Here is a 14653-nt window from a genome sequence, read left to right as displayed (position 1 = left end):
ATATCAAATAGTAAAATTTTCAAAAAATAAAAAACGAACTAATAATAATTACCAATATCATAAACAAATAGGGCAAAATGGAGGATATGATTATTTATATGATAATTATTGCACCATTAACAAAATGGCTTATCGGACCCAATCGACCTTGGAATAAAGGAAAAAGAGAATATGGTGTATTCATAGCTTTATTTATACTATTTTCTGTAGCTATATATGAACTTCAAAAAACAGAACAAAATGCTTATGAAATTTTAAATGTAAGTACCTATGCATCCAAAACTGAAATACGACAATCTTTTCGACAATTATCACGTATATACCATCCTGATAAAAGTAAAGAACCAGACGCATTTGATAAATTTACTAAAATAAGAGAAGCATATGAAATATTGTCAAATGACAAAAAAAAATATAATTATGATCGATTTGGAGATTTTCAGGGTAGTGAAATAACAAGCTTTTTTTATGTTGAAATAATAATTATAGCAATTTTTCAGTTTGCTATTTCATTTATATTTGGTTTCTTATATTCCTATGGAAAGGATAATGAACAATATCGAATTTTAATTTGTTTATATATAACATTAAATTTTTGTTTAGAATTAATACTTAGATTTAGTAATGAAAGCACAGAATTTCTAGCCTTTTGGCCTCTCTTTAATCGTTTTACTCCTTTTGAAAGAATTAAAGCCATAAAATCTCTTGTCCCTTTATTTATGAATGTCATATTATTTATAGATCTTTATTTAATTGAAGAAGATATGAACACATATGCAGTAACATTTTGTGAATATATTTTTGAAAAAAATATGAAAGTACTTAAAAATTACAATGATGCCGTTCTTTTCTGCGCTAAACTTGTTGATGGTAAGTTTTTTTTTTCATTTGCTCATTCAATTAAACATATTTTTGCACACACATATTCCTTAATTTTCCTTGCATGGTCATATTTTTTTCTTTTTATTATGAACGTACAGGTAAAGTTGACCGACATTGCAATTTTTCATGGAGACCAAAAGAAGAGCATACATATATAGAGGATGTTCAAGAATTAAAAGATAGTCAAATTCATGATAAAAAATGTGATAAAGATGATATATTTTACAAATTGCTACATCCTATTGTAGAAACCAGTAAAGAAGATATCGACCTGCAAATTCCAAAAAAAGAATTATGCCGTCGATTTGATTGGTCTCATTCATATGTTTCAAGTATCCTTGAGAAAAATGAGAAAGAGGTAATAATAATTAAAGAAAATATGTCTTTAAACGTGTTGAAAAAAAAAAATATATATATAACATAGTAAACATGGGTAGTAAAAACATGCACACTTTGTATAAGACTCTGCTTTATATCCAAATATGTTTTGCTATAAATGCATATTTTATGCTTATGTCTGTTTGTTATAATAGTTATACATTATCCAAATTTTCCAAATTGTTTACATTGCAGAAAGATATCGAGGAAGGGAATGCTAACAAGGGTGTTATTTTTTCTGCCATCCTTTATATTATTGGGATAGTCTCACATTTATTATCAAAATAATATTTTATTAATAATTGTCATTTGTCTTACCATTTTATAATTTCTTTTTCTTCATTTTACAATTTCTTTACTTTTATATTTTTCCCATTTCCCTTCAATTTTTTACCGTGACTTTTATTCATTTTAAAATAAAAAAAAATTTTATGTTTTTGTTTTAAATTATGAATTCTGGGATATACAAATATTTGCATATGTACGCATATATGCATACCTTAATTACTATCTTCTTTATTATATTTTTTTTCCAGTTCCTCGACAATATATTCCAGTGCTGTTTATATGAACAATGCATAATATTTATAGTTATGTATATACACTTGCATATGTAATAATATTAACTTTTTATTAAAAAATAATAATATAATTTTAAAATATCATTTTTAATTTATTTTTCTTACGATTGTTTACTGGTCCTTCGTGTGGAGGCAAATCTAAATCGAAATTGAAAAAGAAAGAAAAATCAATTAATAAATAATTTGTGTGTAACTGGTGGCATTACCCACCTATGATGGATAGCCAGCAAAATAAAAAAAAACACACATTTGCTTGCATATTATAGTATGCCATTTTAAATGGCATGAACAATGTGACCATTCTATATGCATCCATAACATTGGATATATCATTTGGTACATTAAGTGAAAGTTTGCTTACTTAAAGATATTAATATAAAATTTAACTGAGTTTGAATAGATAAATCCAGACAGTTCAAATTAGAGTTTAGCATTCTACTATTAATCAAGCTTTCTATATCATATTTAGTTTGATATCCACTAGGCATATGTCTACAAACATGAGATTAACAATATTGCAAAGTAATAATAAAATTAGGATTTTTTAAGTTTAGCATTCGGAATGATTCAAAATATGTTAAACACTTTTTATATAAGCATATATTATGTGTGCATTTTTTTTTTGAGAACTAACTTTTTTAATTCCTCGTAAGCTTCCGGTATTTCCAACAACTTAGACATGTACTCACCAACAAATAAATCTTTAAATGAAACATCTGAATTTTAAAAAAAAGAAAAATATAATGTTTTTTATAATATCCATTTCATAGAAAATAGTTTATGTCTATTTTATGTTATTATTTTTTCTTTTTGAAGTTTACTTTTTTTTGAATTTGCATTCATTTCATATTCCCTTTGAGAAAACATTAAATCGGATAACCCAGGAATATCAGTTTTGTTATATCTCCTTCTTACTCCCATATCTGTAGTTTAACAATCACAAAAATGAAAATAATGTAATTACATATGTATATATATATGCGTTTTCAAACTTTGCAGTTGTATTAAATGGGGATATGCCACATCTTATGTAACTATGTTCGAAATAAAAATCATAATAAAATTTCATACTGCTTCCTAAATCGCTAGCTATGATAGAGTTAAATTTTGCAACAAATTCCTAATAATAAGAGATAGAGAAAATGTTTTTCATCGCTTCATATTATTCAAATTTAATTCATATTTTTTTTTATTTACTTCATCCTTTGATTCATCAGAATCTTGCATCCAATAAAATAAAACCTCTCCTAAAAAATTGTGAAAAATATTACATTCTCATATTCAAGTTGTGCATATTTTTACTGATCAAAACGAAGTATATATTTGACAAGCCATTTAAAAGGTTGTAAACAGTGTAATATAATTATTGATACATTTTCTAACCTTTTAATTTGTTTCTTAATAAATAAACTCTTCCTGTTTTGCATGCTTGGACTCTTTCCAATGATATGCTTTTTGTTAATATTATATTGTCCTAAAACGAGCAAGATAAAGTTATTTGTATGTCTCCATAAACATTTTTATTGACTGATAATGTTACACCTTTTTTGTCTACCTCTATTTTATTAGTTTCTCGACTAATCCATTGGAAGTTATAAAGATTGTCACATATCTATTTTTTAAAAAAAAAAATATTATTATAAAATATATCAACCATAACTTGTGCATATTGAAAAGGAGTTAAATAGAATATGCGAATTTAATGTTGGCTATTTTTGTTACCTTATAAAGAACTAACTTCCCTTTCCTACTATCCGGTTTTACAACATTTCCGTCGTATATGCATTTTCCTGCATTTATTTCTAGGTATACTTTCTAACAAGCCAAAAAAATAATTAAGTCAAATTTTATGTTACTGTCTTATTTGGTAAAGCGTTATTAAATATGTTATCCATCGATTAAAATAATTATTTATGATAAATATATATCGTTAAAAATGTGGATATATATAATAAAGTGTAGTATGTGTGGAATATAACCCCATATAATTGCCCATATAAAATGTGTATAAGAATTTACTATTTGAACATATCTAGTTTATAGTAAATATATATATATGCATGTACATAATAAATATGCTAGCTAAAAATACATACCCCTAAATCCATTTTTGGTTATATTTCGTAATTTTCCCTTTGTCCCTTTTTTTTTTTTTACTATTTATTAAAAATGCTATTTGATTTTCAAAGATAAGTATAGAAAATATAACTTAAATAATACTTAAAATATTTACAATGTTCCTGTATTTGGTAGTATGTGAAATTTTAACAAAACTGAAAGTTATATTACATATGTTCTAAAAAAAAAATTAATAAATGGAGAAATAAAATCTTTGTAATTTGTTACATGTATATATCAATTTTCTTTATAATGAAACAATCAAATGCACATATTTTTTTTTATTTTTTAGAAAACCTTTTATGATAAAATAATTATACACATACACTAGTTACTATTATATAAAAATTGAATATTATTATTTATTTTTTTATATTTAAAATTATTTTTTAAGAGGATGTTCTTTTCCGATAATCATGCAACATTTCCAAAAGGCATTAATAAATTGTATAAGTAATTTTAAAGTTGTACACATATATACTATTTATATGGGGAAATAAATGCTATTGTTTTATTTACTATTATTTGATTGAACTTTTTTTGTAACATTAGTTGCAATCCCTTTTTAAATTAACCAATTTGATAAAGAGAGCTATAGGATTATACATGCCGAGTACAAAAAAGAATTAACCATATATCAATTTCGGTACTCACACGTTTATTTATTTAAATACCAAAATGAAAATATTTGTGATGGTTACTAAAACAACGATGTGAATATCATCAGACATGCATACACATATGCATATCAATATGTATGAACTGTACATAATTATTAAAATAGTAATGGAAAAGATATTCATGTTTGATTTCCTAAGTAGCCACGTTTCAAGTAGCAAAATAGATTGTTTCACAAAAGTGGGAACGAAAAAACACCTTTATAAATTTGTTCAATATTAAAGTATTAGGAAACAGTCTAAATATAGCAAACGAATTAAATAGACCGGAATATATCGAACTTTCTTTAAATACATTGTATGTGATATATTATTCCATAACTTTTTATTAAATAAGAAAAAGGTTAAATATATTTCCTCCTTTTTAGTAATTGTAGAATAATTTTCAAAAATAACATTACTCATTATATAGTTATTGTATGTTTCTTATTACCTCTTTTATATATATCATAAAATTATTTTTTTATTGCATAGGCATACCATACCTATGCTTGACTATGCAAATAAGATGGTTTGCAGAAAGGTCTTAAATGGTATACAAAATAAAAAAACAATTTATTGCTATTCATTTAGCGATATTATTTGGGTATTTGTTTTGAATAAATTTTTTTTTTTTATTTATAAGCCCAATGAAAATTATAATTTAATCCTTCCTTATGAAAATAATAGTTTTTTTTATAATCGCTATTTTTTTTATTAGCTTATTATGCGCAAAAAAAATTCTGACTTGTTCATATTTTTATATGCATTTTCTCAAAATAAATTTATTATATATACTATTTATATTACAATATTATTTTTAATATGATCAATATATGTATTGTTAATAACAAATAACAATATTTGTCCCTAAAAATATTTCAGTTCAGGTGATTTTATATTTTTATGTTTTAATTGTGTTATATTTCATTTATTTATATATTCTTAAGTTTTTATGTTTCATTTTTTTTTAAATATTTATTATCATTAATATTCAACATGCATATTTTAAATATTAGTAAAAGCATTTTTGCTTAAATTAAATAATCTTTAATTAATTTTGAAAAGGGTATAAGCATTCTTTATATATAATACATATTCAAAAAATTAAAAAAAAATTATAATATATTTTTAGGCGAATTTGAGGAAAATTTTATTCACGCGGTATTATATTTGCTCTATTTTATTCCCTTTTTTAGCTCCCCTTTTCTATTTATATCATTTATATGAGTAAAATATATTTTGTCCTTGGGCAAATAAAGTATATAATGTGCTGTGTGTCCTCTTCATTTCTTTCCCCCTTTTTGGTTTATTGCAATTGAGTATTCTACTTAGCAATAACAAAAGGTATGTACATATATATATGTGTATTGTATATATTGTGTGCATATATAGGCCAAGCCCGTAGACCTACAACTGTAGCATATACCAAAAAAGGATATTCAATTTTATTTATCGCATACCCATTCTATTATTTTTACCATTTTTATAGGTTTAAGATTCTTTTTGTGATATTGGGAAGACACATTTGGCACTTTTTGTTTTGATAACTATATTATGAAGGACAATCGTTGGTATATTTTCAGATGAATTAATTTGGAACATGTTTTTTTTTTTTGCCATTTTTTCTAGGAGTTTGTTTATTAAAGCCATATATAATTAAGCATTGATATTCGGGTTTATGAATATATTCATTTTGAACAAGATAAAGAATATCTATAATTTTTCATAACCCACGAATACACAATATATATAACATATTTATGCATAGAGATATTAACCTTCTAATAATAGTAAGATTTAGGAGCATAAAGCGAAAAAAAACCGAGAAAATAATTGTATAATTTTTAATATTATTATAAATACATTTCAAAGTTATGAATAAATCGTAGAGTTTATTTTAATTAAATGTTTAAAAGAAAAGTGAAAACAAAATTTCGTTTATTTAAAACATATCCAATTTGTATATATAGTTTATAGGTTTATACAATATATACGAAATAATTGATTTTAATTTTTTTTATTATTAGTTCGTGTTCACCAGTTTTTTTTGTCTATACATTTTCCTTTTTTATATATAAGAAGGAATTTTTTTTTTTAAAAAAAAACACACATCATTTTTCTACAAGTAAAAGATAAAAATAAATGCCAACACGTATCTACATATATAGTTATGAATACTGATGGTTCATTACACTTTTTAGCATTCTTCCCATATATTAAATACAAAAAATTATTTAATAATATATACAAAATAATAGTAATACTACAATAGTAACAATAAAATAGATGAGAGGATTGACCCCGACATTTAATGAAATGCATATAATAGAAAATTAAAATGAAAATTGTTTAACTTTTAGAATGCAAAATTGTATTTTTAAAAAACATATACCAAAGAAGATTAACACTATTTGCAAATATACAAACGGAATAAATAATGCCAATTCACATTTTTTTTAAAATATTCAGAAAAACTAATACAAAATATATTTTAAGAAATATGTAAGGGTATACAATTAGGGAATGGTGTTTTTGTTTGTCTATTCATTATTTTGCATATTTAATGATTTTACTATTTTGAATTCTATTAATTAAACCCTATTTATAAAAATTTGTATATCACGTCTGCATGTATATACATATTATCTTGTTATATTATTGTGATAATTAACCATTATATGTATTTTTAGCTAATACACAAGCATATATGTGTGTACATTTGTTGCACCAATTTTTGTAATCCAATCCGTATTCAGTATTAACTTGAAATTTTAATTATAGTAAGACATACATACAGGTGATCGTTTTGTACGCAATATACAAAAGGATAGGGTACTATAGTATATCACAACAAGTTATGAATCAGTCACTATTTTTAGCTTACAAACTGATATATGTGCATATATAAGCCCCGAAATATTTCAAAGTCCGTCATATAGGGCGATTTAACGCACCAAACGGAGCAGAAAATAAAGTAAAAGTTAAATAAACCGCTTAGACAAAATGATCGACACATTTATATACTGGAGTTTTAAGGGAAGTAAGGGACGCACTAACATACTAAGGATCTCATTACCATGTAGTTATAGCACAATAAAAAATAAAATATTAGAAGTTGCCAATTTAAATTTACAGAATAGCTTAGACATTCTTTTATATCATAATAATAGAGTTTTGAATGAATATGAAAGTATATATAATCAAATGTTTATTGAAGTTCAACGAACTAATATTAGTGTTGCAAGAGATTTATTACAAAATAGTAATAAAGCATATTTAGAAAAAAACAAAAATGTGAGCCCTATAAATAATAATAATAATGATAGATCACGTATATATGATCAAAATGGTCCGCCAAAAAATAATAAGTATTCGCAAAGGTATGATAATAATACAGTTCCTTCCCCTACTTCTACTCCACCAATTAATTCTCGTAACAAGCCATGGAATGTTTATAACAGAAATAGCTATGGCTCTAGTGAAAAAAATAATGATGATGAAGATATGAAGATTCAAGAAATTATGGAAAGTAATAATGTATATAATTCGGGATATAGAGGCCGAATGAATTATTACAAAAAAGATAAAACCAATCCTAATTTATATCAATATAAATTAAAAAGAATATCAAATTCGCCGAATGTAAAAAAAGGTCCTGGTCTTCAAAAGGGAGTACCAGGATCTACTTATAATCCCATGAATAATAATGCATATAATTTTAACAAAGCGGATCATGGTTCGGTTGCTGGCGGCTTAAATCGTCAAAGACTAAACGCCAATGAGGGATATAACAAATATGATAAAAATAAGACCCAGCATTGGTCAAGCAATAGTTATGGCAATAATTATGGCAATAATAATAATTATCAACCTTCCGAACCAACGAATGAATATGTACATCCAGATTATATATGCCATATGTGTGGAAAAAAAGGGCATAGTATAAAAAATTGTACAATGAGTGCATTTAATAATAATAAAAAAATAAAAGTTCCGACTGGAATTCCAGCGAATTTTTTGACAAAAATAAGTGCTGAAGATATTTATAAATATGATCAAATATATATATTGAAAGATGGTAGTTATGGTATATTAAAAAATGTTGAAGAAGTCAGTGGTAGTGCATATTTATATAGAAGTGTTGATGATAAATTAAACATATACTTAGGAGTAAACGATAAAAATAAAGATGAAAATAACAATATTAATAATATAAATAATATTGAACATAGTACAAACAAATTGGGATCAAATAGTAATTCTATAAATAATGTAAATAATGAATCTGATAAAATTTCAAATATATATAAATGTTTATTATGTAAAAAATTATATACATCACCAGTTACATTACATTGTTGTGGTGAAACTTATTGTAAGCCTTGTATATTTATATATAATAAGAAAAATAAAAATGATTATTACTCTGTTCAATCTATAAAATGCCCAAACTGCCATAAATATGTTGACACGAATGAATTAATTATTAATACGAATATTAAAAATGTGATTGATACAATCTTAAAGAAAGAAACGACTGAAAATACCCTTGATAAAGCAAACCTAGAACAAAATGGAAAAATCCTTCGAGAAAATATGAACAAAACAGATAATGCTTCCAACATGATGGATAAAGAATTTATTAACAATTCAAATCCTTTGCTATCTCATAAATTGTTTAATACAAAAGGAGGTGGGCAAAATCTTGTTGCAAATATGAATGAAGCCAAAATAGGGAACAGTGATGAAAATTATAATACACTATCCTATCTAAATAATTTATCTGGAAATGCTAACTCTAATAATATTGGCGGTTTAGAAAAGAATAATGAAAATAATACACCTTTTGGATTTAACCCTTTAATTAATATACCAATAAATTTACAAGAACTAAAAAAACAACATGATTTTGCAATAGCTTATATTTCGAAATATAAAATGGAAAAAGGAATAAAAAGAAAACGAAAAAATATCGACCTTAATATGTTACTAACTAGTAAGAAGGTGCGATAAATAGATTAAGAATTGTTTTTATTTTTGAAAAATAAAACAAATCTTTTATTATATGCATCTTAAGGGGGATACCCCCTTTCCCCCCTTTTTCTTTTTTACTTTTTTGATAATTTTTAAGTTTGTTTCATGACTGTTACATTATAGCACCATTTTTATTGCCATCCATTTTTTTATATAATTATTTTATAACAATTTTAAGACTCAATCAGTTAAAGAAATTTTTTTAGTATACATTTTTAAGCAACCCCCAATGGGGTATAACCTGATGTTTGTCATCCTTTGGTTCAAAGTTTTCGACAAAGATAATGCATTCGCAGTCGTGCACCTATTCATTTGTGGGACATGCCAATAAGGCAGACAAATGTAAGGGAACAACAATATTTGATCTCTATTTTGCACATATAGCGATAAGAGCGTATTGCAAAACAATTGAACTATTTAATAATTATATAATGTGTTAATATATGAGTTTTTTTTTATAATAGATTGACAAATTTTGCGTAAATTTTATTTTATATTAATACATGGAAAAATTAGAAAATAATTATAAGCATATGCAACGTATGTACACACACATATATCGAAAAACTACAATAATAAAATTTTATAATAAAATAAAAAAAAAATAAAAATATAAAATGAATAAACTAAATACTAAATTATCAAAATCCTCATTATATGAGATATGGCCTATTGCTCTTGCTTTGGCACAAAAATAGGTTTTTAAAAAAAAAAAAAAATTCTAATAACAAATAGAGTTCAATCGTGTTACTGCTACCGATGTTGTAGTACTACGATTAATACACATCGGGAGTTAAAATGTTGAAAACTCTTTTGTTTGGATTGTTTAAATCATAAAAATATTCATGGACTTTAGCTTTTATTTTATTTAATTCATCACTTTTTTTTTTTAATTCCATTTTTTGACTATCAACAACTTTTTGCAAATTTATAATTTTTTGATATTGTGTTTTTACTGCATTTATTAAAACTTTTTTTTCTTTTTGTAAAACATTATTTTCAATTTTATTTGCTTTATCAGTTTCTTCCGAATTCTCTTTAGGTTGAAAATTATTTTGTATAAAATTACTAATCATAGGTATCATAATTTTTTTAGCTTGATTAATTTCATTACATGTTGATATTCTTTCTAATACATTATCAATAAGAATTTCAAATTTTTTTGATATATTATTTTCAACTTGATCATTTGTAAAACTGTGTGTATAACCATTACATTGTCTCTTTTTACTATCACTGTTATCGATCATATTACGATTATTTTTTGTACTTTTTCTAATTGATTCATATTTTGAATAATTATAATTATCACTGTGTGTGTTAGTGTTGGGAGTAGGACTTGCTTTGTTATTATTTATTTCATTTTTATTTTCTTCTTGGATATCAAAAATTGTAGAAATGGAATCATCATACTCTGATTTACTATCAGGTAATTCATTTTTTATTACATTATTATAATCTTGAATTTTTATTTTTTTATATAAATTATTTATTACATCATGATTGTTGTTATTTATTGTATCGTCACTAATATAATGGGCACTTCTTTTTTTACTATGACTAAAACCATATATATCTTTAATTATATGATTTATATCTACATTTAAATTATCACATGAATTATTATTATTTTCTTTTTTCTTTATTATATATCTATTATCAACTTTTACTGACATTGCCGACATCTTGCTCGTTTGGTTTTTTTTAAAAAATAATTTTTAACAATCTTACGTCTTCGACTATGCTAGAATATGTTTATATAGTTTGGATTTTTATTTATAGTAGTTCCCAAAATTTCAACCATATAATATCATTAACTAGCACTAGTTCGTTTGCTGTACTCGCAAATTTGGCATATGTATATGAAGTAAAACGTACTGCCGAACTGGAGTTATATACTTATTATAAAAAAAATTCGATAAAATAATCCTTGCTAGCTTTGTAGAAAATAGCTATCAATCAGTTTCTATGTATAGTAAATATTCACTGACTATATGTAGAGGTATATATAGGAAGCAATCAAATGCAAAAATGAAAATATAATAAAACAAAAATAATAATTATTTCAACATATATACAATATTACTAACCAAAAAATTCGAAATTTAGGCGCTATCATATAAGTACATATATATATATCTTAAAATGTTTTATATACTATATATATAAAGAAATGAATGTTATATATACTATATAGTACATCAAGTTTGACACTATAATGTATTTATATATATATACCAATACACCTATAAATTTATATTATCATTTTTACAAAAAAAAAAATCGAAAAATAAAAAAAAAATTTAAAAAGAAAACAAAAAAAAAATGAAAATTAAATAAAAATAAAAAGGGGAAAAAAAAATATATATAACAAAATGCGTTTAAAAAAAAAAAAAAAACTTTGCCTTATTACAAATTACTTATATCCAAAATTATTGCAGTTTTAATTATAAGTTATAGCATGCATATGTTTGTAAATTTTATATGTACTTATTTAAACGCTATTTTTGTGTATATAAATTTTCATACGTTTTTATTTTCAAAAATATATTATTTTTCATATCCATATATAAAAAATAAATATATGTATTATTACTGCATTTGACGTTAGCTCAATTTTTTCTATAAATAAACAATTGACAAAAATTTTATTAAAATATATACGATTTTATTATAAAAATTTAATTTTAAAATAACAGCAATCTACTAAGCAGTTATACAAAACAAATTAAATAATATATAAAAGAATGCATACATGCGCTAGTCCACAATTATATAATAACAAAGTCGTATATAAAGTATAAAGGCATACATTCATTATTCAAATATGGATATGTTTCCATGTAAATATATAACTAAAACAAACAAATATTTATACATAAAGCATGTTCATCAATCAGTTTTGTTACAGTGCAGCATATTTCTCTCATACAATTTTGCATAAATTACAAACGATATATTCTTTTTTGCCTTTGCAATTTTTAAGAAATATGCACTCCTGTATTTTACCTTTGCATAATATTAGCATATAGAGAAATGGCATTAAATATGTTTTTGTCTTTACTATGTCATTCCTTATTTTAAAAAAAAAAAAAAAAAAAAAAATTTAAGAAATAAAATTTATTTCATTTATTATTATATGCTGTCTTTTATATTTTTCACGATACCATTTTTATTTATTACTCGTTATTTGTAATTTGTTTATATGAAAACTACAAAATTATCAAATATTGCATAATAAACAAATTAAATATTATAGTGAATATTTTTGTGAGTTCAATTTTAATGCGTTTAACTTATTGTTTTCCACTTAAGGGGGTACAAACAAATGGAAAATAATAATTTAAGAAAAGAAAAAACGTTTGCAACTTTGGTTTATTTATACGGAATACAAAAATAGTATATACTATTATAGTAAGTATACTATTGTATTGCTTCATTATTTTGTGACGTTTAAATATTTCATAGTATGTATAACCATTTAATGTATATTAAAAAAAAAAATTGTCTTAACTTTCCAATAATGTAATAATTTTATTTAATAAAAGAAAAACAAATAACAATCGAATTAGTTTATCATATCTGTACTTAACAATACTATGTCTTTTTTTTGCAAATTTTTTAAAAATAATTATGCAACCGTCCCATTAAATTATTATTTAAACCTTTTTTCAAACTACCAAAATAATATATTTCAAAGTCATACATCATCACACGTATTATTACAAACATAAAATAAGGCTAACCTATTTAAAGTAATATAACATAATAGGCTAATGCATAACTCATTGAATATATCAAATAATATAAGCACACTTAAAGTTATAAAAAAAGTTAAAGAATGTATGATATATTATTTTTTTTACAATTTTTAAATTGATAGTTGTTTACATTCTTAACTATTGTTCTGTGACATTTCTCTATACCCAATTACCGTATAATTATATACAATACAAGAAAAATGCTACTTTACTTTTTTACAATGTTTTATTTATTATAATTGACATAGCATAAAAATATATTAATTTTTTTGTTTATTATAAATAAGTTGTAAATAATTATATATTTATCATACATAAAAACATTCACATAAAATATCCATTTTTTGAGAGTAATCGTATGGGAGGATAAAGGGGTGGTCAAATTATATTTTTTTTTAATTCTTTAAAACATACGAAAATGTAATATATTTTTAAATAAATTGTAAAATAAATAATAATTATTTGTTCTTAAAAAGGAAATAATTTTTTTTAAATAAATATAGAATATATTATGCATCCTTATCATTAAGTTTGTTTATAATTTTCCAATTTTGTTTCCATTCTGCTTAGTATTATTATTATTATTTTTTTTAAGGGCAAAAAAAAATATATATAATATATGCCATACAATATAATATAAAACATTTCCGCTATTTTTTTACCTATACAATTTTTATGCGTATATACCCATTTTATTAAGGGAAGGGGGTAAGCTCATACATAAGTAATATCACAATAATTAACTAAGCAATATGTAATAGTAGCGAATAAGCACATGCTATTGTAGAAATTGTATTTGCAATATGCATATTATATATTATATTATATCCCGTTTAAGTAGCAATGCTTAAATATGATACCCATTAATAAATAAATTATACTATTTTTCATAAATTTGCAGCTTCTTTATTTACTTAAATTGTATATGCATATTTTTCCACCGGCTTCAACTTATATTTTTTTTTGCTTGTTTTTATTTTACAATTTGGCGGAATAAATTATTTAAAATATAAAATATATAATTATATTTTTAAAATAAATATTTATAGTTATTACTTTATCCAAAAGGAAAATAAAAAACTATTATTAACTTATTAATAAATAATACAAATTTAATAAAAGAACAAGGTAAGCCTTATAAAATAACAATAAAACAAATATATATAAATATTATACATTTTAAATATAATACCATAATATACTGATTTACATAAATTTTTTTAATAATACTTCCAACTAT

General features: G+C 23.2%; 4 protein-coding genes across 4 annotated transcripts; 2 read left to right on the top strand and 2 right to left on the bottom strand.

Annotated features, from left to right (window-relative positions):
- Positions 1 to 77: 77 nt before the first annotated feature.
- PCHAS_1029600 (DnaJ protein, putative) lies at positions 78 to 1548 on the top strand (the record flags this gene model as incomplete). Its single annotated transcript, XM_737891.1, has 3 exons — positions 78 to 870; positions 981 to 1240; positions 1456 to 1548. The coding sequence occupies 3 exons, from the start codon at positions 78 to 80 to the stop codon at positions 1546 to 1548; spliced, it is 1146 nt and encodes a 381-aa protein (XP_742984.1).
- A 212-nt stretch (positions 1549 to 1760) lies between these two features.
- On the bottom strand, positions 1761 to 3949 carry PCHAS_1029500 (26S proteasome regulatory subunit RPN13, putative; the record flags this gene model as incomplete). Its single annotated transcript, XM_016798418.1, has 11 exons — positions 1761 to 1819; positions 1947 to 1979; positions 2203 to 2333; positions 2476 to 2557; positions 2663 to 2764; positions 2913 to 2961; positions 3039 to 3088; positions 3225 to 3315; positions 3397 to 3453; positions 3564 to 3656; positions 3938 to 3949. 11 exons carry the CDS (start codon positions 3947 to 3949, stop codon positions 1761 to 1763), a joined length of 759 nt encoding a protein of 252 aa, XP_016655627.1.
- A 3672-nt stretch (positions 3950 to 7621) lies between these two features.
- PCHAS_1029400 (zinc finger protein, putative) lies at positions 7622 to 9631 on the top strand (the record flags this gene model as incomplete). Its single annotated transcript, XM_016798417.1, has 1 exon — positions 7622 to 9631. The coding sequence occupies one exon, from the start codon at positions 7622 to 7624 to the stop codon at positions 9629 to 9631; it is 2010 nt and encodes a 669-aa protein (XP_016655626.1).
- A 797-nt stretch (positions 9632 to 10428) lies between these two features.
- On the bottom strand, positions 10429 to 11337 carry PCHAS_1029300 (conserved Plasmodium protein, unknown function; the record flags this gene model as incomplete). Its single annotated transcript, XM_016798416.1, has 1 exon — positions 10429 to 11337. One exon carries the CDS (start codon positions 11335 to 11337, stop codon positions 10429 to 10431), a length of 909 nt encoding a protein of 302 aa, XP_016655625.1.
- Positions 11338 to 14653: the final 3316 nt, after the last annotated feature.

Source organism: Plasmodium chabaudi, assembly GCF_900002335.3.
Source record: "Plasmodium chabaudi chabaudi strain AS genome assembly, chromosome: 10".
NCBI classification, from domain to species: Eukaryota; Apicomplexa; class Aconoidasida; order Haemosporida; family Plasmodiidae; genus Plasmodium; species Plasmodium chabaudi.
This window is presented reverse-complemented; position numbering and strand designations above follow the sequence as displayed.